Genomic DNA, 27,993 nt, shown 5'->3' on the forward strand with positions numbered 1-27,993 from the left:
ACAAAGAAAAAAGAGAAGACCATCTCCCCAGTCCCAATCCAATCTCCCTTTTTATTCTTTATCTCCGAATCGATGCCAACACCTATCGGAAAACAAAAATTAGTTTAGGGTTTTGTTCCTCGCTCTGCAAGCTTCAATCTAAGCCTTGAATCTCGAGTTTAGAACCAGATTTGTGCCACTCGAATCTCTGAGATTGCGACGGGCTGCGCTGTGGTATCATTGTTGAAGAAAGTATTGTTGTTAGAAAGTGTTGTATTATTTTAAGAATTAAAGCTAATAGAATTTCCGGAAGTTGAATATTTGAATTTCGAGAATTTTAGTTGAATATTTTGAAAATTTATTCAATTTTTGAATTCCGATGACTATAGGTATAGTATTGAATTATGAAACTTTGATGATTCTCGATAAATTTGAGATTTTGGATACCATTATGGAGTTAGAACTTCCTAAGTGATTCTTGTTTGAAGTATTAAGTGATTGTTGTTTGAAGTTTCTGGACATTTCAAGCATATTTCTAGCTCGATTCTTCAGTGATTGTAAAATGCCCGGAATCGAAACTTTATCCATTTGATTTAAATTCGATTTCTTCGCGATTATCGCACTAATATTGATCATCAATTTTGTTAATATTTTATGTATCAAAGTCAAAGAAGAAAATCACTTTACGTAGTTATTGCTGATTCTTACACTAGTTTATGCGATTGTTTATTATGCTTTCTTATTTTGGAGTTATGGAAAAACAATGGCTAAGGACTCGTATTTGGTATTGAAATTATGCATGATTTAAGTACCTGTTTTGTTTTCTAGTTCTTCAAAATTCATTGGAGATGATATGTAGTACCTAAAATCTAATCTACTAAATCGCTAACATTAAATTTAATAAATATGATTTATTATTTTTAAGTTTAATTTATTTAAATTCTTTATTTGAATTACGTGTTAATAAAATATTAAATATTTATTTAAAGGATTTTATTTTACTGACTATTAAATTAATTCTTTTAATTTTTTAATTTTACTCATTTAAATTATTTTATTATACTACTTATTTGTTTCAAAGATTTTAAAGGTTTAAGTCTACTTATTTAAATGATATTAACTATTTCATTTACTTATTTAAAAAATTACTTTAGATGTTGGATAGTTATTTAAATGATTTTAACTATTAAAATTATTTATTTAAATATTTTGATTGTCCAATTTATTTATTTTAAATAACTTAAGTTTAGCGGTTAGTCACTTTAAATTATTTTTTAAATGTCTATCTTATCTAATTAAAAGTTTTTACCTGTCCGAGTCGTTTTAAAGATTTTATTTCGTTTGTGTATTTATTTAAATGACTTTTAATCGTTCGTCAAGTTTGTTTAAATTATTTTAATCGCTTTGTTTATTATTTAAATATTTTAGTTGCTTTAAATTCATTTAAAGTATAGTTGCTCAAATATTTTAAGTTAACTATTCTTGGGATTTTTGAGTTCAGCGGCTTCCGGTTCCGGCTTTCGGCGTTAGTGGTTTTTGGGGGTAAATTCCTAGATATTATTTCAAGAGTTAATATTTGTGATAATTGAGAAAAATAGATGAAATGTTATTTTAGAATTTTTCGGGTGTCAAAAATCGCTTTTATCGCATTCTTGAGCTTATTTTTAAAATTTTTCGAAAATTATCATTTTCAAACCAGGCAAATAGAATTTAAGTATTTAATTCTTGAATTTTCAAACTTTGAGTATTTACAAAAATTTGGGACTAACACTTTAACAAACACCATTTAAAATACTACATACTATATATTATACATTATTTTTCATATACATTTAAGGCATTGTTTGGTTTGATGTATTATTTATCTATGTATAACTTATCCCAATCAATTTTGCTTTATTTTTGTCATATTATTTATCTATTTATTAATTAATAATTTTACATCAATTAAATCAAATAAATTATAATCTATCCATCAAATCAAATAATTTATTAACTATTTTTTTCTTATTTATTTTTAATTTACATTATATTACTTATTTATGAATTACTTATCCTATCACTCAAACCAAATGGCCTCTTAAATTATGTGTTTACTCGGCCCAATAAGGGATTACACTTAGAAGCCCAATTCACGGCCCATTTCTATTTTTCCCCTCTCAAGCATCAGCCGATAGTACCCCTTTCATTCTTCCTCCCCCTATTCACACTCTAGCGATCGGCACTCTCACTTTCTTCCATTCCAGCCTTCGGCCGCCGCCAGCTGCTCTTTCCCGGCGAATCATCCCTCCAGGCGAGGTGCTCGAGTTCCACAATTCTTTACCACGGCCGAGTCCGTGTATTTTCTGCATTTCTCTGATAGCCGTTCGAGTTCCCTGCTTCCTTTTGATTAGCCGTTCGAAAGCTTCAGGTTTCCTTTTGGTGTTGTACGTGTTTATGATCTATATATGTTGTTTTTCTTGTGTTGGCCAGATGTGAGTAGAAGTTTCTGTTTATTGTTTGCATCTGCCTCTGTTTCGAATCCTGTTTCGAATCTTCTTTATCATTGGGCTTATGTGATTCGATATTTGTGTGGCCTTGGATTGGTGATTTAGAGGCTGCCATAGTTGAGATGTAGCTCTCATGGTAGTGCTTAGGACGGGTGAAGTTGGCTAGCAAGTTGGAAGTGAAGGGCTGGTGTTTTGGGTGTTGAAGGGGACGGTTTTGAGGGGCAGGGGCAGGGGCTGGCCTTATGAGTCACTAGGCTTGGGGAAAGCTGTTCTAATGGTTTAAAATGGGTCTATGGGTGCTCATGTGGTTAGGTTATAGGCTGGAAACTTAGAGGAGCTTGGGTTGAAGGTCTAAGAGAGGTCCAAGTAGGAAGAGTTGCATTGTTTCCTGCCAAGAAACAGGGCTGCCCGGGAATGGTGGTTTATGCCAGTGTTATACTCATGTTTTGGTTATGGGCTCGGGTTTGGGAATAGCCTAGGATGCTAGGGAATGCTGTTTCAAACTGGAACTAATTCGGTTAAGTTTTGGTCTAGGCTATTGAATGTTAAGGTGCAGGGTTTTAGGTGTTGGGTGTTGCTGCCCGGAAACATTATTGCCAGAAATTATTGGTTAAGATTTGTACCTCGAGGATGACTTCCTAGTTAAGTATAGAGTGCATGGGAACCGTGTTTTCAAGCGAAAGTCGTTTTGATTTTGATTAAGAATTGAGTAAGTTATAAGCTTTGCAAGTGGATTGCTCCGGATACGTAAAGTCTAGACTCTTGTCTATGGTTTGCCACCTAAATCATCATCTTTGTCAACCATTTTTCATCATTTATTTGTGAGTCGAGTAATCGAGTAAATATTTGCAAGAAAGTCATTTTTCTTAAATTCAGCCTAAGTCTTCGAGTCGAGTCAAGAAAAGAAAAGTATTTTGAACAAGGAGAGTTGATTGTGACAAGACGTACAATGTCGGTTGAGGGATGCCTCGACTCACTTGCCAAAATGACGGGTAGTGTGCGGCCGGGAGACATCTCAGAATCCCTACCAAAACGACGGGTAGTGTGTGGCCGGGAGAAATCTCGGAATCCCTACCAAATCAGATAAAAAGGGGCAATGTCGCGTCGGGAGAGATCTCGGCGTCTTGCCGGCATAGTATACTACAGCCATTGATCGATCAAAATAGAGGGTTACAATCAAGGATCTAAGTTCACAGTTCAGTTTATTAGTTTACAGTTCAGTTTATTAGTTCTCAGTTGAGTCTTTTTAGTCCACATGTTCAGTCTTGCTATGCAGCTGCAGTTTAGTTTTGTTTCAGTCAGTTAAATTCAGTCTTGCATGTGATGTTTTCAAGTTTCTCTTTTTGCTAGAGTCCCAGTTAAGGAAAAACAATGTATTTTCAGTATAAGATATTTTTAATTGTGTGTGAATGTATATTTATTATTCGTTATTTCACCCCATATTCTTATTGAGTCTTTAGGCTCACTACATCTGCTTGGTGCAGGTGAGGATGATTTCTCAGTGACCGAGGGGCAGGATCACCAGGGTTGATAGCACCTGGTAGGGGTAGGCATAATTTGGTTAAAACTGAAAAAACCGGCCAAACAGAAAAATTCGGTTTATTTGGTTCGGTTTTTTCGGTGATTCGGCCGATTTCGGTTTTAAAATTTATGAAAACCGGTTATTCGGTTCGGTTTGCGGTTTTACCCGAAAAAATCGAAAAAACCGAACCGGCCGAATTTTAATTAAAATAAGATTTTTATGCATATTGGCCATTGGGTCTTACAAATGGGCCTTTATTATCACTTCTATGCTTTCTTCCTTATGTGAACCTATTTTAATTAAATATTGTTTTTATGGAACTCAATAGTCGCTTTATTGTTTAAATTGAAGTTCATATTGTTAATTCTAATGGAATAATTTATGCTTTATTATTATTAGTTCTCTATTATGTATTGCATGCATCAATTGAGATATCATTTTAGTTCTTAAAAAAATTTTAGTATTAACTTTTTTATAATTTGGTTTTTATTTTATTTATAAATCCATAATTATTTTTAACAATGCGTACTTTTCTTTGTCTCTAAACTAATATTTGCAGTCGTGCAAAATAAATTTAATTCATTATTTAAACCGTATAAAACCGGACCGTATCACAAAAAAACCGGACCGAACCGTAATAAAATGGTTCGGTTTCAGACCAGAGATTTTGAAAACCGAAACCGAAAAAACGAAACCGTAGTAGAGTAAAACCGAACCAAACCGACCGATGCCCACCCCTAGCACCTAGCACCCGGCGGAGCACACCCATGACCGTCGCTTCCTTTGTTTTTCCGCATTTGAGATGTCTATAATAATGAACTGTTTGCACTGTTTATCTTCCAATTTGTTAGCAGGATGTGATTCCCTGCATTTGATACTAGGCATTTAAACTTGTTAATCCCTTCTCACTTATTTGTTGTTGGGACTGTACCCAAACAGATGCTTATGCTTATCGTGAGATGTTTCTTACCTTTTGGGAGTCTTTCTTTTATTTTGAAATGCTGAGTTGAGACAGGTCGGGTTAAGTATTTTAAGATAGGTCATGACGATTTTTTTTTAAAAATTTTTCTATAATAATTATGGTAGTATAATTAATAATAATACTTCGAAATTCCTTTTTCTTATTTATTTAATTAAACTAGAGGTTAGGGTCGTTTCATGATATGCTAGTTTTAATTTTGTGAAAATAGTTGCTTAATCCTAAGGTTCAGACCATAATATCCAAATGCCATATATTTGTTCTCTTTTTTCCCTCTGTTTTAACTGTATGTCGTGTGAAGCGAGACTTACCTGAATCAAAGTTCATTCTTTGCATGCTCAGTTATGGTATGGTTATCGCCTTACCCTAGATTTGTTTTTTGTAGAGCATTGCGCCAGTAATGCAAGAAAACTATTCAGCTACACATTGGCTTTTGGGTGGTTAAGTTTTAACAAAGAAGTGGTGGTATTGAGGTTCAGAATGAGGGCTGAGCATGTGGGAGAAAATTCAACAATGGATGTCTACGATGTGAATGGTTAGTACTCTGGGGGAGTTTCTACTATGGATTGCAGCTCTAGTAATAACTCAATTTTATTTCCTGACGCACAATTTAATATTGTTGAACACTCTATGAAATCAGAACAAGATGTTGAAGTCAACGAGGCTTGCGAAGAAGGCGAAACTACTGATGATGAAGAAGAGGGCACATTCCTGTTTCAAGGGGAAACGGACCCTATTACATTTGTCGAAGAGGACAATGCCTCTGAGCTTCAGCCTTATCAGCGACTTGAACAGATGCAAAATGACTATGAGATCCTGGCAGCCAAGAAGCGCTGCACTCTTGATCGCGAAATATGGTATTTAATCTATTTTTAGCTGTGACAGTTCATGTTGCTTTGCTTTATTTCACGATTCTTTATTTATCAATGAGTTTCATTTCTTACTCAAAAAATTAGCGAAATTCCAGCGAAAAGGTTTAGGCAGGAGGAGTTTCTTGGAGCAAGCTTTGAGGAAATAATGGAGACCATCAACTTCGGTATGAAGAAAAGGTCAACAAAGGTATCAAAAAGTTTATTACTCAGTGTAAGCTCCAGTGTGTTTCTCATTATGTGTATACGATCAATTTAAATCTATGATTCCCGGTATAGTGATATCCTGTGACATTTTCTTGAAACTTCATTTTAACGTAAATTCAATGATTGATCTTGCCCCTTATCATAGATTTCGGAGTTACACTTCAGTACCACTACCGTCTCACTGGTTACAATGATTTCTGGTGGTGCCATTGCACTATAAACTGTGAATTCATGGTCCCTTTTGGATTCTCAACTTGAAATCAGGATCATAGGCGTTGTATATTTTCTATCCAAGAGTTAGTGTTTTGTTGTTATAATTTCTTCATTAGTTCCATTGTAGCTGACTAGTTGTTTTCTTTCTTGGTGATCTTTAATATTTTTTGGAGAGAAGCCTGAACTGCACTGTTGCATAACTGAAATGAAGTATATTTTGTATATCGTTAAAATGTCCTTAAAATTAATTTGTTACAGTATGAGAATGTATTTTACACACTTAATTTTGTCACTGGTATCAGTCTAAACAAAGGGGAAGGAAGAAGGGATCAAAGAACAAAGTCAACCCAGAGGTGACTCAAAAACTTGGTGATGCAACACTCCACTATGCACATGGCCATTTTGAAGAGGTATTTCATCTCTCAATCCATCTGACTCCAATTTTGTCAATAGATGCTTTTTAATCTTCCAATCTTCCATATTCCAATATATTATGGGACCTTACTGTTATTTTCCAATTAAATTTCTGTCAATGAAGAAGGAATAGTAACAGTTTTGTTTTTATTTTTGGAGCTGAAAACTGCTTTATTGAGCCTTTCTTGAGAAACGGGTCGAGTTTCTGCTGTATCATGCACACTAATTTCTGAGTTCTATGACAAAGTAAATTGTTACATATTAGGGAAGGATATATCAACAACTTATTGTGAGCCAAAAAATGTAGGTAGACTTTGGATGGGAATCTTTTAGGTTGTTTCGCTGGTAAATTTTCCAAATTCCGGATAGATTGTGGAATTTCCTGAATGATGTTGAGTTTTGATAATTGTAGAAGTTTCGGTTTATGTTCTGTGTAAATGTTCTAGGCTGTGATGTCATAAGATAATTTTGGCAAAATTTTTGATTCCCTATAACTTAGGGAACGATGATTTACTGGGCTATGATGTCCTCAGATAATTTTGGCAAAATTCTTTTCTCTATATATGTAGCGCCTTTACCCGAGCCACTAGCATAATTAAACTTAACAACATCAAATAAACAGCGGAAACAACTTAAATACTTTTACAACCCCAAACAAAAGCAGAAGATAATCCCAGCTTTAAACATTAATATAATCATAATAGTAATCACAATCCTGCATGAGAATGCGAGAAACCAAATAAAATTCAATCGGATCACCACCGAGAACTCAATTGCTCTAACCATTGCCCTGGCCGTCCGATCCGTCCAACCTGAGACCTGCCCTGTGGAGTGGGGTGTTCAAGATGAAAACAAGAACGTGAGCGAAAATCGTCCAATACGAGAAAGTACGAGTATACAAGCCGATAATTATGATGCATGCAAATGCAATATACTCGGATATCACGGGTTGGGTAGTTCGGTTTTCGGGTAGTTTGGGTCGGGTACCCGATTAGTCGGGTAGTGTTTTACACTACCCGAAACGAACCGACAACTTCGGGTACCCGACTAGTCGGATACCCGATTAGTCGGGTTCGGGTCGGGTCGGTTTCGGGTTTCCTGCTTATAAAGAATAGAACCTGAAGAATTTCTAAGAAAACTTTTGAACATTAATTTTTCAACATCTTCGGCTAAAGAAAAGTTATAATCAAGTTTTGTACATCAACGAAAGTGTTTTAACTATTATTAAGTTTTAATATTAAATATGTTTCTTATCAAAAAAAAAAAAAAGTGTTTTAACTACACAGAAATATGCATCTCCAGGAAAGTGATGGGCTTGGTTTAGTACAGAAGCAGGATATGGCATAACACTTGGTCAGAAAGTCACCCTTCAATTAGAAGCTTTATCAATTACATCATACCTATTTAAAAAGACAATTTAACAGGTAAATATCTCATGCCCAACAGTAGAATACGTGTGTTAATCCTAAAAAACAAAAAAGGGCATATCATGATACTCAATAAAAGAAATCTTTCATCCTCACCAAAATAAAATCCCGAGCTCTCCAAAACTAATGGGCTTTTTCCAATTCCAAAGCCATATAGCTTTTTTTTAAAAAAAATAAATTAATAATAATCGGGTAGTCGGATACCCGATCGGGTATTTCGGGTAGTATTTTACTACCCGAAACCGACCCGACTAAATTTTAATCGGGTTCGGTTACTATCCGAACCCGATTAAAAACCCGATCTACCCGAATTTTGCACCCGATCGGGTTCGGTCGGGTCGGGTCGGGTCGGGACCCCGAACTACCCGATCCGATTGCCCACCCCTACCCACACTCATCAACAAGACGTGGACCTACAATGTCTAGGGTTATCAGAGCCCGTGGGTCCCGTCGGACATTGTAACTCTCGATACCCAATCGTCTACAATACAGAACAGGGCCAAGCGTCCCCAACAAACGAGGTATATCTCAAAGATATCAGATCCAACATAATATGTCATGCATAAGATGCCAAAACACTAAATCATGAATAATGCAACATATAAGAATGCAATATATACGGGTGTATACTATGCTTGGATATCTTAGTCAGCATATCATGTAACTCACTAAACAATCTACAAAAGTCTACTCGTCTGAACCTAAACAATACCAACATACTGAAATTACTATCATACCAGATCTAGAATTACTAAATATGTTTCTTAACTCACTACTGAAGGCTTTAGGGTTATACCTGCGTTCGTCGTTAGCCAGCTGACGACGTCTCGATCTGATGGTGACCCCTCCTCAAGCCGACACTAGCTTTGAAGCTTCCCAACACTAGACTGGGTATATGGGTAGAACTCGAGAGAGAAGCCGAGGGAAATCGGTGAAGAAAACCAATAAAATCGACTCTTATTTATAGGTTATATCCGGACTAGTTTAGAAGATCTGAACTTTACACGTGTCATAATCTCATTCGTCCAGTTGGATTACTCGAGATAAGATTATCTGAATCAGATTGGTCGGTGGATCCCCACATCCTGATCCTCAACTAATCGATTCATTAACAATGCTTAATTAACAACTCTTTAATCATGTCTTAAATTAGTACTTTATTCAAATAAGGATTTGGGTTATTACTATATAACTTAGGCAACAATGACCTCAAGGCTTTTTGATACTTTCTTATGTTCAAAATGCAAAAGTATTGTTACTTTGTTGGGTCACTACCCTTGGTTCTTTTTGTCTCTTTCCGGTTTCATGACATTTGTTATGGAATCGCATACTTGGAACATTGTTTGTATGTGAATCTAGTTAAAGGGAATCAGTTATGTTAAGTAAAGATTTGTGATATTGGTAGAGTATTTCTACGGATTAATTATATGTTTTCTTTTAATGCATATAAAATCTATATTGTAGGCCATATGTGCATTGAAAGAAGTGATTCGCCTTGCTCCGAATCTATCTGCTCCATACCATCAACTTGGACTTATTTACAAGGCAATGAATGATAGGAAGAAGGCCTTAAATTTCTATATGATTGCAGCACATTTGACTCCGAGAGATGCTTCTTTGTGGAAACTCCTTGTCACTTGGTCAATGTAAGATTCCCTCACTTAGTTTAGTCAATCAGCCTCTGGATGTTCTTGTTAACTAATTTTTTATTCCATTTGTGGCGCTTATAGCTGTTGATTGGGATTTCCATCGTTCTATTATCTTGCATTTTGTTCTTCACTTATTTGGGTTGATGTTGTTTGCCTGATCAGTTACTGTTCAGCTAAGTTTTAATACCCAAGTAAAAATGTTGTAGCGCATGTGCTTATATTGAACTTCATGCAATTTTTTTTCCTTCGCTGTACTTTTCTTCATGAGTGATTTTTCCAGAAATGGGTTGTCGTCACTGTGAAACATGAGATTGTGTTGTAGAGTATTGAAGAATGTGTGAAATAAAAAACGTAATTGTATTCCAAAAATCAGAACCGAACAAAAGCAGCTAGTTTTATGGCAATATATTGTCATGGATGTTTGTATATGTTATTGTTATATGGAGCGACTCCCAACTATGGTCCTACATAATCATCAGGTTTCGATAGTCTTTCCATCTCTGTTTTGAACTCCAGTTCCCATTAAGCATGAAATTCCTGAAATCTGATCCACACCCTGCAAAACAAGATCCACACCCTACAATACAAATTTCTAAATGAGAGGCGAGAACTAGAAATTCAACATGGTAGTGGTCCAGTTGACCCAATAATCTTTTATGAATGGCATTTGAATGAACGTGAAGTGAATAGTCAAGAAGAATGAACCTACACGAATTGATTCATCTTGGTATAATGGTTCCACAATTTTTAATTATGAGAAAAGTGAAATTAAATGCTTTTAGAATAGTCCAAGGCAGCAAATTATTTTCTGAAAGCGAGCTTGGCTGGTTCAACAGGGACAAATTACAAATTGGCCTATATACGCATTTGTAACACAACCTTAATTAAAGCTATTCTGTGTCAATATTAAAGTTGCTTTATGCTTTAACAGTTCTCATGGTTTGCCATTTTGTCAATTTATTCTTTCTGTTCAGTCTTGCACTTTTTTGGCTTTTGTTCTACGGTTATTTATATCTTTAGTTTTGGACTGTCATTGTTATCATCTGAAAAATCATATCATTAACCATTATCCTGAATTATGTGGATTGACTATTGTGGACCTCGCCTTCTCATAAAAAGTAGCAATACAAATGTAAAAAATTGTTAATAAGCTTTTTCCAAAAAATTCTGATCTCATCCATAGTCTTTCATGGGATGTTCCAGACTCCTTGTGGGGTGAATGATAGAACTGTGATTTTTTTGCTGCTAAGTCGAATCAGGTTCTGTTTTTGATACCTGTAATTTTGAGACAAAATAGACTACAAGATAACAGAAGAGTGAAAACTTCTTTTGCAAAATGAAGGTTCTATAATTTGAAAGTGTAACTTGATGCCCAAGGACCAAATGCTCATCTGATTGTAAAGTTTGTGTCCAAAATTAATTGAGATTATTTAATTTATTTTCATATGTAGTCTGTCTCGAAAGAACCTTTTTCGTGCAGAGATGATGTCGAGCCTTTTCTTCTGAGAATTTCATGTCACATATGAAAATTGTAAAAGAAAAATAAGCATAGGATGCTACAGGTGTGAAAACATAATCAGATATTAAAAATAATGCAAAATGCACCAGAAAGAGTTGCTTTGAGATAAATTGCAAAGTAAAGAGAATCGGAGATGAACTTGGATGGTATTGATACCCTCATGCCACAGTTGAAAATTTGTTTACATTTCCACAACTTTATGCTAAAAGTGTGGCTTGGCATGTTTTTTGAAATGATCAAAAAAATTCTTCTGAAGGGAAGTAGAAAGTAGAGAGATGGTTTATCCATTTGATCTCTGTGTGAGCGGTTGTCTAGAACATTAAACATTTTGGTGAACTAGAAGTATGAAAAGTGAAAACTGGTCAGTAGAGCTGACCAAACATGACTCAAATGGGTTTGGGCTACATTCAACTCAATTCTAGTGGGATCTATGATTCATGACGTGTTTGTACAGTTGTAAATTTTTTGATTCAATATCATGATATATTGGATCCATTTGTATTTGGTTTGAACATATATGCTTCCTAAGTAAAATTTGTGATTGCTTGCATAACTAGTATCCTAAGTTCTGTCGCATGTGCTTTCATTTATCCAAGCCGAGTTAAAATTCTCATATCAAGTGAGTTGGTTGACTTCTGATTTAAATTACCTGCAGAGAACTGGGGGACAAGAAGCAGGCAAACTACTGTCTTGGCAAAGCAATAGCAGCAGATCCTGAAGATATTGATCTTCAGTTTCAGCGTGCATCTCTCTTTGTTGAGCTCGGAGAGCATCAAAAGGCTGCTGATTCATATGAGCAAATCTCACACCTTTATCCTGATAATATTGAAGTTCTTAGAATAGCCACACAGGTTCATATTGATTTGTTTGTTGATCTTTTGCTTTTTGAAACATCAAATTTATTTAGTTGAGTTCAACTCAAGTGCGAGAACTTAAATATTTCCTAGCAGCAGCAATGATCGTGTAGAGATTATTGCTGATTTCAACTCTTTTTATCATATTATAATATCACACGGATAATTTATCTGGTTTAAACTTCAAATATCATCAAAGCAGAATAAAATAAAGTATCCTTTTCAGAGTGAAAGGAATAGAAAGCAAAATGGAACATTTATTAGCACTTATCTTGTGAAAAAATGTTTCCATGTCTCTGAAGTGCATTGCTGTTCCATAAACTTTTGAAGCAATACATAGGATGCAAAATCACAGGTCTGATTGAGAGGGTTTTCCAAGTCAGAAATGAACTTGAATTTTCTTTCTTGTTTCAGCTTTACCAAAAATGTGGGCAAAATAAGCGAGCAGTCTGTATACTGGAGGACCATCTCAGGAATCACAATCACATAGGCGATCCTGTTCTAAGTTTAGTAGATTTGTTGGCTTCGATACTCATGGAAAGTGATGCGTATGACAAAGTTCTTGACCATATTGAACATGCACAGAAGATTCACTCTGCTGGAAAAGAAATTACATTAAGTTTAATAATCAAGGCTGGAATTTGCCATGTTCATCTGAGACAGTTGGAGAAAGCAGAGGTTTGCCTGTGTCTGATATTGCCACTCTCTTAACATTATCTTACCTTATTGTAACTGATTATTGATTCTTTTGTGGTTTAAATCTCAACTAGGACTGCGAATTTGGCTCAACTTTTAATTTTTAATTCACTCGTATGCACTTGTTAGATTGAGAAATGAAACATAAAAACACATCTATCCATATCTTTGGTCCTGCTCTAGGTTTTTGAATAGCTATTGGTACGTTTGCGTCAGGTGCCTGAGCTGTGAGAATGTAAAGTGTTTGGTTTCTGCATGTCGTGCAATTTGAACCTTTTTTTTTTTACTAACTTTTTTCTTGCATATGCTAGTAGATAATCTTTGCTTGCAATCAACACAAACATGCTAAAAATTTTCATTGGGGAAGAGTTTGAGCAAAGAAACAGTTTATTTCCTATTTATTCTCGTCCTTCCAGGAAAAAAGTGGATTTCCCAAACAATTCTTGATCTGTGCAAAACTCACTGCTCTTTTATCATGGTTCGCTAAATTGTATCACAGGCTTTCTTCAGTGCATTACAACCAGAGCATGCCTCTGTTCATCCTCAGTTAATCATGGACGTTGCAGACTCACTAATGACTGTTGGTCAATATGGTTCCGCATTAAAGTACTATATGATGTTAGAAGGAGAGGGGGATAAATATAATGTAAGGAAATCTAACATTTTCATGATGCTTAATACCTTTTTCTCAAGTTAAAGTTGTTAAGCTAAACAATCTTGATGGTGCTTACTTCTTCAATGTCTTGATCACAAACATGCTGCTGCTTGTTCTTTTTTTTTTTTTTCGCTGGTGCACTGACTTGTGCATCTGAATCCCTTCAGAGAAGTATCATAAAGCACTAGGATGATACTGACAACGGGCTTTTTGTATTCAATTCATCATAAATTTAGGGCTATTTACATTTGAAAATCGCCAGGTGTTGTGTTTCTTTGAAGAAAAGAGTTCAAGCCATTGAATATTATTACAAAGGTAAGTGAATTAAATAACGAAGTCTAAAACTTGTAATTGCCTGGTATTTTCTGTGCTTCATGTTTTAGCTTATAGACTTTGCCCTACTTATGTATTAGTTCACTGAAGTGCTTTATCATTTCAACTTTCCGTCAGCTATTCAAAAACTTAATGATGGTATTGATGCTCGCTTGACTTTGTCATCTCTTCTTCTTGAAGAAGAAAGAGAAGATGAAGCAATCTCTGTGCTGTCACCTCCAATAGGATCAGGTATAGTTCTCTCTTTTGGCCTTTTTTAATAGGTCAATCTTATCATTTATCACTTTCCTAGTAAGTGTTGTGTTGTATTTTCAGAATCAACCCTTGCCCCAAGTTCAGACGAGTCTAAATCATGGTGGCATAGTGGGAGAATAAAAGTAAAGCTTTCTCAAATTTATAAAGCTAAAGGGTCTTGTGAGGCTTTCGTAGATGTAATTTTCCCTGTAATTCGCGAGACTTTGTTTCTTGAATCAGTTCAACAAAAGGTAACATTAAATTAAAATTCCCTACCTTGTCTATGTTTACCCATTTGTGTTCTTTTTCCATTATCAGCTCACTTGAAATGAAACTTCCTAGGATAAAGTAGTTTCCTGTTTGTCAATTTATGAATGTCTTGAAAAACTACCTTCATTTATCTGAGTAGCACAAAAGTAAATAAATATATCGATTCCCATCCTTGCTACGCACGGTTGGAGGCTCCACCATTAATGGTTCTTCCAATTCTAAGCATGATACTTATTGCGGTGAACCTGTGATGAATTAGGTTATTGGAAAGTCATCTTCTTTTTCTTAATCCAAAGCACTCCTAGTACTTTCAGATCTCTATAGATATTTCATGCTGCTGTAAATCTTGGAATTTCAGAACTATGGCCACACTAACTGAAGGGATCCAATTGGCATTTCTTCCAAATTATTCACTCCCAAGAGAAAATGTTTTTCTGTTTGGATGTGAAGAGTTGCATGTGTGCCAAAAATTCCGCCAGATGCTATTCGTCTCTCTGTTTCGGATGGTTAATGGTGCAGCTAGAAGTTAGTCAATAAAGAAAGAGTACGTAGCAAATGAGGAAATAAAATATATTATTTTTAAACAAAATATAATCCTTTTAAGGTCCTCATGTAGAGGGTGAAAATTTATTTGTGACCTCAAGTGTGTGGGCTGTAACATGTATTATATTGTCTGAAGAATGGACTTTTATAGGCTCATCCGAGTGCTTGTTCCTAAACCTGTTGCCACAGGTTTGAAACCAGGCTAAACCTGTTGCCACAGGTTTGAAACCAGGCCCATTTACTCTGCTTGAAAAATACTATGACTATAGACTTAAGTTGGGAGTCATTCTCTTAATTGTGGTTAGTCTCATGCAACTTTTATTTTTACTCTAGGTTGCCCGAACTTGGATATTTTTCTTTAATAATGATTTTTTCTGCGAACTGAATCCTGTTATGTTCTCATTTTATTTTCTGCTGTTTCATATGTTCCTGGTTTTCATTTGAGTTCTTGCCGAACTTCAGTTTTATTCACTTATCGGCGATGGAATCAGAACCTTCCTGTTACATTGTGCCTATTATGCATTACATCTGTAGATTTGTGTTCCTTTCCTTGATGAGCACATTTTAATTCTACCAGTACCATAATTGTGGAGTTTCGAATTCTTCATTTGAATTAGGTTAAGCCCAAGAAACGATTGTCTAGAAATGTTCTTTCAGAGAGGATTAAAGTATTGGATGATCATCAGACCGGCGGCGTGTTTCACGGATTTAGGCCCGTGGCCTCATCTGCAGATTTGTGAGTTTTTTGGCTCAATTCATTTATGGTTTGATGTCTAAATTATCTTTCTAACCATCGATTGACCAATCATTTTGGTCAGTCCATAGACAGATATATAGATACATATTGTAACTGCAGCCACCTGCCAATGTAGATAATCTTTTTCATGTTAATAAAATAGTAGTTTCAAGCATTTCAAGTTGGAATAGTGTTATATAAACTCTTTAGCACTACTGAGACAAAATACTTCGTAAATCTGTGTTCATTTGTTATAGTTTTGTTCTGTAAGTTACTACTAATCTAAAATACTACAGCTTTATTTTCAGTTATATGTTAGGTTATTATTACTGATATGTAACAAGACCATCCTTTTGGGCGATATTGTCCCTGTTTGCGGCAATTCTCATAAATATGGATTCCAAGATGCCAAAAAGGAATTTATACTTTTTCCTTTGTGAAAATGCTGGTCCCAATTCCTGACCAAAATTTATGGTGGGCTTCCTCATGGCTTACACAAATCGAATTCAACGTGCTCTAGAGGCTGAATTGTACGTGGGTTTTCTTAGCCCACTAAAAGTAGCTTCCTCATATTTGTTTATACTGCTTATATTTGTTTTGGGATATAATGCCTTATCTATTACCACCTCCAATCTTCTGAAGTAAGATGCTCCAAATTTTGAATAAACATGGCCAAATTGATAGTGTCTGTCAGCAGGAGTAAAAAAATGGTCAAAAAGAATGAATTATCGTTTTTCCACATTAGTCGCGCTTTGACTCCTTGATGTTGGAAAATACGTTACTAGTGTGATACAACCCTAATCATATTATAGTTTGAACATGTTACATCTGAGTATTAAATAATTTGATGAATATTAAATTTTTAATGAATGCTCAGATAAAGCTAGAAGCTGTCAGAGAAAATAGCTACTTCTATGTAATAACAGTTTCAATGTTGCAATAGGTCTAAAGCCAGCAGGGCAAAGAAATTGCTTGGGAGAAAAGATGCAATAAAGGAAGCAAAAAGGGCTGCTGCATTGGCTGATGGAATTGATTGGGAGAGTGATGATTCGGATGAAGAATCTCCGGTAAGGATTCAAAACTGTGATTGACCTCCTGATTTGGATTAAAGTTGTTCCCCTTCGGATTATCGAGATATGACCCACTCACCTGTTTTTCATTTTGATTCAATTAATTACTGGATCAGCGATTGTTTCTGGAACCCCCTTTGCCAGATCTTGTAAAAGATGAAGAGCATCATCTTCTGATTTTAGATGTAAGCCTCCGAATCGCCATCTTATTCCCAACCCCCACACACCGTTTGTCTCACGTTTTAAGTTTGGTTTGTGTCTCTCCTATATGTTTCAACAACCATGTTCCAGTGAACCTGCCAGGAATATCAGGTTACTGGATTGATATGGCTGGATCAAGTTCACTAGCACAAGATAGAACTGGAGAGGAAGAAGAAATAAAACTTGTAATTTAGGCAGTGTCGCCAATACTATTTCCCTTGTGCAATTATGTCTTTATTTGTTTGATTGCTTGCAAGTCAAAAAAATATAATCAAGAAATAGCTTCAGACTGTTTTTCTGTATTACTTAGTGAGCCAATCTTAATTTGATGTAATCTGAGAATCATGATGTGGATCTCAGTTACTCATTATCCTCCAGGGAGAGGTCTTGAGTAGCTTGAAAGAAATTGCTGATAATGTTAAGAAGTTGAATACATAGTAAATAGGAATGAAACTGAAGGTCCTGTTAACGCATTTCCTTTTCATTGATAACATTGAAAGAATAAGTCATTTGCTAAATTATTTGAAAGTGAAAACAAATAAAAATTTTAGAAGAAATGAGGAGCCGATTTAAGATAAGAGTTAGATTTAATTATGGTGGTTGATGTTTTGCCATATTTTATTCATCATGATGATCTCCACATGTTTCTGTTTTTATTTTCCTGAATGTGTTCATCCCTGGTTAGACTTTGATTTTATACATGATCTTCCTCGAACTCATTTGTGTGATTAAACTTTATTTCTGAATCAAATTGTCATGTGTTCAATTTCATTAGTTATGCAAGTCATTATCATCCTTGCAAAGGTATTGGGAGGCATTAGACATCATCAATCTTTGCTTGAAAGTGGAATGCAATACGTTTTCTGTTGGGATGAAGGAGGAGCTTCGAACGCTTGGAGCTCGTAAGTCTTGAAATTAAATTATGAAATAGTTGTAGCTTCTTTAGTTTATCTTCCTTTATGTTTCGTTCGTTTAATTCAATAGTGACCCTGGGCTTTGTTATTAGTTGGGAATAGGTGAATTGTACTTGTTTGAAAGTTCTAAATCATTCCTCATCTTTTAAACTCGTAGGAATAACATATAATCTTGCTGATCCTGCAAATGGGTGGGATTGCGTGCGTTACCTTGTCAGTCAGCGTCCGTACAGCTTTGCTGCCTGGAGTTGCTACTACAAAGCATTATCAAGGTAACAATGCCCTTGTTCATGCCTTTATTATTGTTTGCTGAAACATATCTATTTTCATCTAATTGACGATGTTAATCAACTAATGGTGTTTTACAAATGCGGAAATCAAAATCAGAATAATGTGTTTTTGCATAACATAAACAATACAAGACAATCAATTTATAATTACAATAGAGAGTTAAGCAAAGAAAGAAAACTATTATGCTAAAATAACTTATTCTAATTCATTCTATTCCATCCTATCAAATATCTCTAATTGATTATGTTCAATAATTTACAATAAATAAAAGATATTGAGATATTTTCTACAACCTACAATGTCCAGGGTCATCAGAGCTCGCGGGTCCCATCGGACACTGTAGCTCTCGATACCCAATCGTCCACAATCGAGAGCAGGGCCGAGCGGCCCCTACAAACGAGGTATATCTCAAAGATATCATGTGCAACATGATATGTCATGCATAATATGCCAAAACAATAAATCATGTATAATGCAACAGATAATAATGCAACATATAAGTGTATACTACGCTTGATACCTCAGACAGTACATCACGTACCTCACTAAACAATCTGACCAAAGTCTACTCGTCTGAACCTAAACAACACCAACATACTGAAATTACTATCATATCAGATCCATAATGACTAAACATGCTTCTTAACTCACTATTGAAGGTTTTAGGGTTATACCTACGTCCGTCGTTAGCCCGCTGATGACGTCTCGATTTGACGGTGACCCCTCCTCAAGCCGACACTAGCTTCGAAGCTCCTCAACACTAAACTTCCCTAGAACTGGCTAGAAAACCTAAGGGATATGGCTAGAAACTCGAGAGAGAAGCTGAGGGAAATCTGTGAAAAAAACCAATGAAATCGACTCCTATTTATAGGCTGGATCCGGACTAGTTAAGAAGATCCGAACTTTATCTTATCTGACACGTGTCACAATCTCATTCGTCTAGTTGGATTACTTGGGATAAGATAATCTGAATTAGATTGGTCGGTGAATCCCCACATGATGATCCTCAATTAACCGATTCATTAACAATGCTTAATTAACAACTCTTTAATCACGACTTAAATTATACTTTATTCAAATAAGGATTTGGGTTATTACAGTGAACATTGCCCTTTTATTTTGAAGATTTCTGCCCCTGTATAAACCTGTCCAAATCTTCTACTATTTGGGTTGCTGTTTTGATCACCTTGAATGGATGGATTTGCACCTTCTATACTAGGCAGTGAAAAATTAACATGAAAATCATTTTTGGACTCGATGGTCTTCTCATTATCACATTCAAACATGGACTCTTCAAAAGTATTCCCTCCCCGAAGGAGGGTGGTAAACAATTTCTGTGATTCAAAGAAAGTCACATCCATGGTCACAAAATATTTTCCAGATTTTGGATCAAAACATTTATACCTTTTTTGAGTGGGAGAATAATCAAGAAACATACATCTCAAGGCTTGAGGGTCAAGTTTATCCCTATTATGATTATGAATGTGAACAAATGCTACACAACCAAACACCTTTAAAGGAAAATCTGAGGTAATTCTTGACATTTGATAGGTTTCCTAAGGGAATGTTCCTCGCTTCCTCGCCCGTTTAATTTGAACCGGCGAGGAAATCGCATGAGGAGTAATCCTCGTGTGATAAAGCAGGTGGGCTTCTACGCGGTGAAGTGCCTGCTTGCTCCTTTTTTATTTATATCTTTAATTTTTCAACGACCAGATTAAATCTTGAACGACCAAATTTAATCCGGCCGTTCTAATATTTTAAAAATAATATAATATAAAAACTAAATTTTTTTTAAAAATAAATTAATGGTGGTGAATGTTATGAACCTGATTGATATGATGAAATTCAATATAGAATATATTAATATCCCAGAGCAAGCTCTGTAAACCTTAGCAGAATTGCTAGTAAACCCCTAGCCAAAGCTAGTTACAAATCCAGAATAATAACCGAATATCCCTAACCAGCTACAACTCCTACGTTTTATTCTTCTTCATGTACGCATCTAGATTCTTCTTCTATGGGCTTGAGACTCTTGGGCCTCAATCCAATCTATCAAAACTCATAAGAAAGCCCATGAAACTTTAGTCCATAACAATACAACCATCTCTAAAATCAACAACCTCTTCTCTGAATGCAGTAACCTTCCTCTGAATTCAGTAATCTTCCACCCAACATCGAAAACAACTATCGCAAAACCCTGTGCAAAAAACTCATTACCAAAATAGAAGAAATTAAGAGGATACTCTTCAACCCACTCGTTAGTTATCCCGGATCTGCTGACTCTGTTGTGAAATCCCTTTACTACAGTTACTTCCTGGGCAGCAACACCATAGTCTCGTTCCCAACAATCCATAACAGTTCCTATACCAAAAACAAGATTTTCTCTTTCATCCGGAGTAATTGACCACGTATGCACATAAGCCACTCGATAAAACAGCCACAAAATCATCCTATATCTTCTGGACAACAAACCCTCCACAAGAGTTTTCTGAGCATGGAAGCTTGTAGGTGGGCTAAAGGCCCATTCTTCCTCCTTAACCTCTTTCTGTCTTTGAACAACTAGGTTCTTTTCAAATTCATGAAGCCCTGAACACTTGTCTTCCTTCTCTTCAATTCTCGTTTGCAAAACCGTTAGACTTTCCCGATTCTTTGTCCCTAGGCTTCGTTTATGTAGCACAGTGGCCGCGCCGCTACTATGCTTCCATCCTTTGGTGAAACGAGGACTCCTTGGAGTATTTCTTCCTTGGCGTCTAGCGAATGGACTTGCTCGCTCAAATTTAAAGCGAACAAGGATTGGGCCTAACCCATACTGCAGCTCTTGGGCCAGTAGTATACAAGCCCATTATCATCTAGTCCAATCTCAATATGGTCAAAATAGCACTACCCTCTTAGTTTTAGGGTTACTTCACCATCAAAAGATTCAAAACACAATTTCTCAACTTTGATAACTTTAATCGGGCTTTGATTTCTCGTCCAACTCAAAGTTTCTTCGGGTCAGGTAATTGTTCTTGAGCCCACTCTTGCGCTATCAACTTCTCAGTTTTCACTATTTGCAGCCCTACTATCTTGCGTCCCTGGATCAACGTTGCGTGTCCATCAGTCATGGCTTTTCGGCCGCTGTAACGTTTGATCAATTCCATGGTAAGTCGCTCGTCAGTCTTCTCCAGAAGTTTCGTTTGACCCCAAGATGTCGCAAGGAATCTCGGGCTCATCGTGTTAATGTTTACCGTGAAGTTAGGCATATGTTCCCTCTTCAGTGTGAGGTCAGCCTTCAACTCCATAAAGAAATTAGAGCTATGCGCCTCCGATTTCAATCCAGGCACCGCCATATAGTCACCTGGCCAAGGTAGCTTTACTTCAGTATTTGGTCGTCGGCTTTTTGAGAGTTCGCCCGGGTCATTGTTTCCCTCTACCGCTTGCTTAATCTCATCAATTGCTTCAAAATGCACTTCTTCGTAAGTCCCTATTCCTTCCGCGTTTTGTTCTTGATCAAGCAACTCATGATTCACCTTCCCTCTGGTTTGATTACACCTTGTTGGTTTATTTCATCTCCCAAATTTCTATTCACCGAATTCTCCAACAGAACCTTGATATTATCTCGTTGGTTTGTTGCCATCCTGAATTTTCCCCGATCCTTGATCCACTGTACCATCAACACCCTCAGATCACTAAGGCCTCCGAGAGCTTGATCAATCCTATCTAGCCTACCCTGCACTTGCCACATACTCTTCTGCAACCCCCTCACTGAATGCTCCATAGCTTCAAACTTCCCATCTGCTCCTGTGCTGGCCATCGTGAATCGACGCTCCTCGAAATCCGGCAGGTCGGACCAATGTTATGAACCCGATTGATATGATGAAATTCAATATAGAATATATTAATATCCCAGAGCAAGCTCTGTAAACCCTAGCAGAATTGCTAGTAAACCCCTAGCCAAAGCTAGTTACAAATCCAGAATAATAACCGAATATCCCTAACCAGCTACAACTCCCACGTTTTATTCCTCTTCATGTACGCATCTAAATTCTTCTTCTATGGGCTTGAGACTCTTGGGCCTCAATCCAATCTATGAAAACTCATAAGAAAGCCTATGAAACTTTAGTCCATAACAGTGAATAATGGAGATGAATAATTAATTATCTGTTTTTTTTAATTATGTGTTTTTTAATTATGTGTGTAATTTAAAATTATGTTTGTTGTTTCAAAATACTATTTTAAAATTTTAATTATGTGTAATTTTAATTTTTTTTCAATCATATGCAATTTTATTTCGTATTTAATTACCCATATATTTAATGAAATAAAAAATTAATATTTCAACGTCATCTCTGCAACATCATCTCACACTCGCAAAACGATGAGATGATGTTGTTATCGCTGACATGAGCATGCAATGAAGTTACCAACTTCATCACACCAACATCCTCACACCATTGAACATGCCCCAACACATGTAAGGGAGTTTTGATTTAGAACTGTTGTTGGCATAAGGTTTATAAGAAAAGCAGCAGTGAGAATTGCCTCCCCCACAAGTATTCAGGAACCTTATTTGTGAACAAAGACCTAACCACTTCCAAGAGGTGTTTATTTTTCATTTCTGCCACATCGTTTTGTTGCTGCGTGTCAATACAAGAGCTATGTCGAATAATCTTTTTTCTTCAAAGAATGAGCCCAATAGTTTACCAAATATTCCCGTTCATTGGCACTTCGAAATGTTTGAATTTTTACTTGAAATTTTGTTTCTACCATGTTGTAATTTTTTTTAAAATTACTTTCAACCTCAGATTTATCTTTTAATAAATATACCCAGCTCAAACGAGTGTGATCATCAATAAAAGTTATGAACCACCTTTTTCTTGAACTGGTTTGGATTTTTTGTTGGCCCACATATCACAATGAATCAGATTGAATGGTCTTGATGCATGCTATGGCCGTGTAGGGAAGGATGCACAATGATGTTTAGATAATTGACACCCAGCACATTTAAAACAAAGATAAATTTTTATTTCGAACAAGTTCGGAAACAAATATCGCAAATAGTGAAACTAGGCTGCCCTAACCTACGGTGCCATAGCATTATTTCATCATCCTTGGAATCCTTAAATGATCCAAAACCAGAAACTAACTGTTGCTCACTTGAGGAGGGGCTTTCATCTTCAAAACAATATAAACCTCCACACTCCTTAGCATTGCCAATCATTCTCCCCGTCTCTAGTTCCTGAAATTCACAGTAATTTGACAAAAAATTAGCAAAAGACTTCAAATCACAGTGAGTTTGCTAACCGACGGTAAGTTAAATGAAAACTTAGGAACATGAAACACAGTTTGGAGAGTAAGCTTATTGGAGATGGCTATGGATCCTTTTCCAGCTATGGCTGAGAATGATCCATCAGCTAGTTTAATTTTTATTTACTGCACATAGACTGTATGAGGAAAATAATTTAGAGCAACCTGTCATATGATCGGTTGCACTAGTGTCTATTATCTGCGGTTGACAAGGAGTGGTTGACACATTTAAAGTTGTGGCTTTAGAATTATGACCTGTTTGGGCTAAAGAACATAAAGAAGCCATGGATGAGAATTTTGTGGAGTGAAAAAGGCTATACAATTGTTCCTTAGTGAAAGAGGGGGCTGTTCCTGAGATTTCAGTTGGTTGAATGACCCTGGTTTCTAGTTGTGTGGTTTCCCATGCAACTCCCATCAAGTTTCTATTGTATATGGCGGAGTATTGCATTGTTCGCACCACACTCTTTCTCCCTTCTTATTCTGCCGGCTTTTCAGTTGAGAATTATTCTGCTGTTTTTTTGGACAATAATGCAGAACTTTCAGGTTGATGCGGACCCTTCTCACTCGTCATCACCTTCCTTCGACATTCTTCATGCCTTACTTCAGCAAATACAGATGGCAATGGAACTCTTCCAAGAATTCTGCCCCTGACTTCATCCAGATATCTATTCAAACCTGCCAAGAATTCAAATCTCGATCATTCTCCAATCGCTTCAGGAAACTGATAGCATCAGGTTGGCAAGACCATTTATTATCATAACAAAGATCTAACTCCTGCCATAGACCCTTAACTTCGTTTTAGTACTCGGTCACATCTCGATCACCTTGTTTGATTTTCCACAATTTCGTCCTCAAATGTAATATTAGTGCAGAATTTTCCAGATTGGAGTATGTGTCTTTGACGGCATCCCATTAGCACGGGTACTCCTAAAAAATTCTTTTTTGAAGTATCGGGCACGGGTACGACACGCTTGTTGGCTAAGGCAAAGCACGTGTCGTTGACTTTTTTAAAGTTTGACCAGTCGGATACGTTTTGGATACGGTTAGGTACGGCATGGACACGTTTAAATTGTAAATAATTAAAAGCTTAAGGGTTAAATTGAAAAGCAATAAATTTCCGAGGGCTAATTAATAAATAGATTAAAATGAATTAGCCTAAAAAAACCCTAAATTAGCTATTCTTTCTTTGGTCGTTCTCGTTCCCCTTTCTGCTTCTCTCATCGTCGATCATCACCAACACCACTGCTTGAAGTTCTGCATCGGTCTTGTTCCCCTTTCTTTTTGCTTCTCTCACTAAATTTATATATATATATATATATGTATATATATAATATTTATATGTTTTTAATAATTGCCGTATTCTAGCCGTATCGTGTCTTATATTTTCAAAATTTTTCGTATCGCCATACTTGTATAGTATCCGATACGATACCCGTACCCGTATCCATGCGACATAGACAACATCTCATACTTCTTTCGCTGTGGGAAGAAGCAAATAAGTTTTCCCAATCGATGTCTCCACTGAATTAATTAACCTAGCAATTATTAGGGAATTTTCAGCCTTCCAATTCTTTCAGGTTGCTTCTGATTTGGCCAGTTCTTTTGCCTCGCCAGAAAGATACCCATGCTTTCCCTTATCTTTGATTATTAGATTGATAGATTGTGCCCACTCTAAGTAATTCTTCCCATTTAATTTGTGAACGGTTAATTGAATGGGCATGTTGTCCATCCTGCTTGGCTTTACGGACCCAGAAGGCGGAGGTGGTGTTGTGTTTGTGGAATCTGTGTCTGATGAGGAACTTGATGCCATCACAGAATTGCTAACAAGGGGCAGGGAAAGAAATTATTAGGCTAGGGTAAACACTAGGCTCTGATACCATGAACGAAATCAAGCAATATCCATGAAGTTGAGGAAAAACTGAAAAAGGATTTTATTACTTTCACGATACAATAATCACAATACGATATGCTTAAATAAATAGACTAATGGGCTAGGATATTCTTGCAATTATGGGCTATACAATCTTAACCAAAATAAAAAAAGATCCAATTAAATCTTTCTATCATTTACCATATATCTTTCTACTTTTCAACGGTGAGACTTTATGAGCAATGATTTCCAGTTGTGTGCTCTCTGTAGTTCCCAGTTATGAGTTGCTCTCATTGTGGAAGCGAGATGGAAGAACCGATCTAAGATATACAGACCGGCGAACAGCTACATCACATCTGAAGATAAAATGTATCTTGTTCTCATCGTCAGCCCTTTCATCCCTACTTAACCTTTCCTCGGTAAACCACTAGCCACTTTGATCAACAATCCTTCCATTGCCGAGCCTTTCTAAAATTTCCATGACTGGTTCCAATCAAGTTGTCAGTTTGAGCTTTCAATTCAATCTTGAATGTACATGTATGAACCCACTGAAACCTTGTTTCTATTAATTAATTGTAAAAATGAATTGTTTGCATGTCATGCACATGATTACTGGAGTTTTGATTTATACATTCGTATAATTTTAATTGATTTGCCTCAAGGTCATTTCTTTTTCTGTTGTAGATTTGGCAATCGATGCTCAAAGCACAATAAATTCCTGCATAGCATGCGAACAAAGCACAAAGATTCTGTGCCACCAATTCTTATTTCCGGACATCAGTTTACCATGATTAGTCAGCATCAAGCTGCTGCTCGAGAATATTTGGAAGCTTATAGACTGATGCCTGATGATCCCCTTGTCAATCTTTGTGCCGGTATACATCTTTTGCGAGAAAACATAAAAATTAAAGTTTCAGATTTTAAAAACACCAGAATGCTATTGTATGTGACTCTGGAGATTCTCTAATGGAGCTTTTCATTTTCTTTAGGAACTGCCTTGATAAACTTAGCTCTAGGCCATAGACTCCAGAACAAGCACCAGACTGTACTGCAAGGACTTTCCTTCCTCCAAAACAACGCCAGGCTTTGTAAAGATAATCAGGTTTGGCTTGTATGAAGACTCAATATCAAATGATGTCTATAACATTTTGCTCAAAATCAGTGGTTATTCGTTCAGTTGCCTCTAGTGATTTAGCTTCTTCAAAAGCCAGTTTCATGTTGTGTTTTTATTTTCTTTTTTACACAGTGGAGTGATAAAGTAACCGTGAACTTCACTTGCAGGAATCATTATTCAACATTGCTCGAGCATACCATCATGTTGGTCTAGTTACTTTGGCTGCCATCTTTTATGAAAAGGTATTGGCGATCACTCAGAACGACTTCCCCATCCCAAAACTTCCAGATGAAAATCAAGATACAAATACTAAAAGTCGAGGCCACTGTGATCTTCGGAGAGAAGCAGCTTATAATCTGCACTTGATCTATAAGAAAAGTGGGGCATCTGATCTTGCTCGGCAGATCTTGAAGCAATACGTTGTCTTCTGATGTGGACCACCTGAGCTACTTTGTCCTGTGAATGTATATTTATCTGTGCAGGTAATCTATCTATCTACTCTATTTTATCTCTTACTATCTCTTTAAGTTTGAGCATGCTATAGTAACTGTTTTAGTATGACAATGACGTACCAAAATTGTGTTCCTAGTTGTCCCTCCCGCCTTTTCTGATTTCTCAACTACAGCCCACGTTTCCATTTTTTCCTACTCATGTCAGTTTTCTTTCAAAACACGTCCCTAATTCATGTCGCTTTGATCACTTCCTTGAGAAAAATGAAGTTTCACATCTTTCATGTCGCTAAATCTACAGTTGTTCAAGGTATATGTTTTATCTGTGGCTCTGTATTCCTTGGTTGAGGAAGTCATGTTTTATTTTGATTATCCCTGAATTGATGTGGTTAATGGATACCTTTTTAGTTTTTTTTTTTATTTTTGTACACAGCTTCTGGGTTAATCTGGTTTATTAACAGATTGTGGTTGGTTTTGATGGTTGTGAATTTCAAACTTTTGTGTATTAGAACCAGGAATGAGAAATGTGGTGTGTTTTGAGCCTTTGTAATGTCAGAACTTCGAATTACGGATTACCATTCAAAATTTACAAAATTGGCAATCAAAGATTCTTAATTGGACTCTTTTACAGGTTTTAGTCGGGGAATTATTTAGGAGTTTTAAATTGAGATTGACAGAAACAAGCTGTAGAAAGAGCAGATGGAGAAGAAAGCCTGAAGCTTGAGAAGGAGCTTGAGCGAAGTTGGTAAAGCCGTAGAGAGGTTTCGACGAATCCACACCTCAGCAGCCGAAGCAAAAGGTCTGGTGTTACTTACACTTGATTTGAAGTTTGAACAAGAAAGTAATCGTGGTGATGGATATGATATCTATACCTGATTTAAAGGCATTTATGTGGTATTATTTCTATATATATATATATATATATATATATTTAATTTCGTGGTTCAATCCAGTATTTTAGTGGGAAGGAGATCGAGAAAAAAGATTTTCTTTCAATCAGTATCCGCAGGTTAAAAACTCAAGTTTCCGAAAAAAATATTTTGATTGTTGCTGTGTTTAATTTGAGTTTGTTGGATATACTAATTACTCATGATTTACAGTTTACAAGTGTTTGTTTTCATTTGTAGTACTAGTATCTCACCCGTACGATGCACGGGATGTTATTTACAATAAATGATAAAAATTTTAAATGTTATATATTATGATGTAC

The 27,993-nt window shown here is 36.1% G+C and overlaps 1 protein-coding gene across 10 annotated transcripts; it reads left to right on the forward strand.

The window, feature by feature from the left end:
- LOC140860199 (uncharacterized) lies at positions 1-27,982 on the forward strand. Of its 10 annotated transcripts, XM_073263064.1 has the most exons (24): positions 1-213; positions 1,481-1,521; positions 2,226-2,389; positions 3,953-4,008; positions 5,355-5,504; positions 5,610-5,826; positions 5,926-6,028; positions 6,561-6,668; positions 9,564-9,745; positions 11,923-12,118; positions 12,536-12,799; positions 13,317-13,463; positions 13,709-13,787; positions 13,923-14,036; positions 14,121-14,290; positions 15,470-15,588; positions 16,532-16,655; positions 16,775-16,843; positions 17,635-17,761; positions 17,931-18,045; positions 25,905-26,095; positions 26,210-26,322; positions 26,502-26,816; positions 27,415-27,982. In XM_073263064.1, the coding sequence occupies exons 5-23, from the start codon at positions 5,450-5,452 to the stop codon at positions 26,763-26,765; spliced, it is 2,757 nt and encodes a 918-aa protein (XP_073119165.1). In that variant the 5' UTR covers positions 1-213; positions 1,481-1,521; positions 2,226-2,389; positions 3,953-4,008; positions 5,355-5,449; the 3' UTR covers positions 26,766-26,816; positions 27,415-27,982. The 10 variants fall into 10 exon arrangements, with proteins under 10 accessions (XP_073119165.1, XP_073119169.1, XP_073119170.1 ...); XM_073263072.1 differs by lacking the exon at positions 3,953-4,008 and having other exon boundaries at positions 176-213; XM_073263068.1 differs by lacking the exons at positions 1,481-1,521; positions 2,226-2,389 and having other exon boundaries at positions 1-231.
- The last annotated feature ends 11 nt before the right edge of the window (positions 27,983-27,993 follow it).

Source organism: Henckelia pumila, chromosome 4 (assembly GCF_033568475.1).
Source record: "Henckelia pumila isolate YLH828 chromosome 4, ASM3356847v2, whole genome shotgun sequence".
In the NCBI taxonomy this organism is placed as follows: domain Eukaryota; kingdom Viridiplantae; phylum Streptophyta; class Magnoliopsida; order Lamiales; family Gesneriaceae; genus Henckelia; species Henckelia pumila.

Bases quoted from the DNA above. Each gene is read 5' to 3' on its own strand.
- LOC140860199 (XM_073263068.1), top strand. From the start codon at position 5,450: ATGAGGGCTGAGCATGTGGGAGAAAATTCAACAATGGATGTCTACGAT. The intron at 5,827-5,925 runs GTATTTAATCTA...TCAAAAAATTAG, and splicing joins ACTCTTGATCGCGAAATATG to CGAAATTCCAGCGAAAAGGT. The intron at 9,746-11,922 runs GTAAGATTCCCT...AATTACCTGCAG, and splicing joins CTCCTTGTCACTTGGTCAAT to AGAACTGGGGGACAAGAAGC.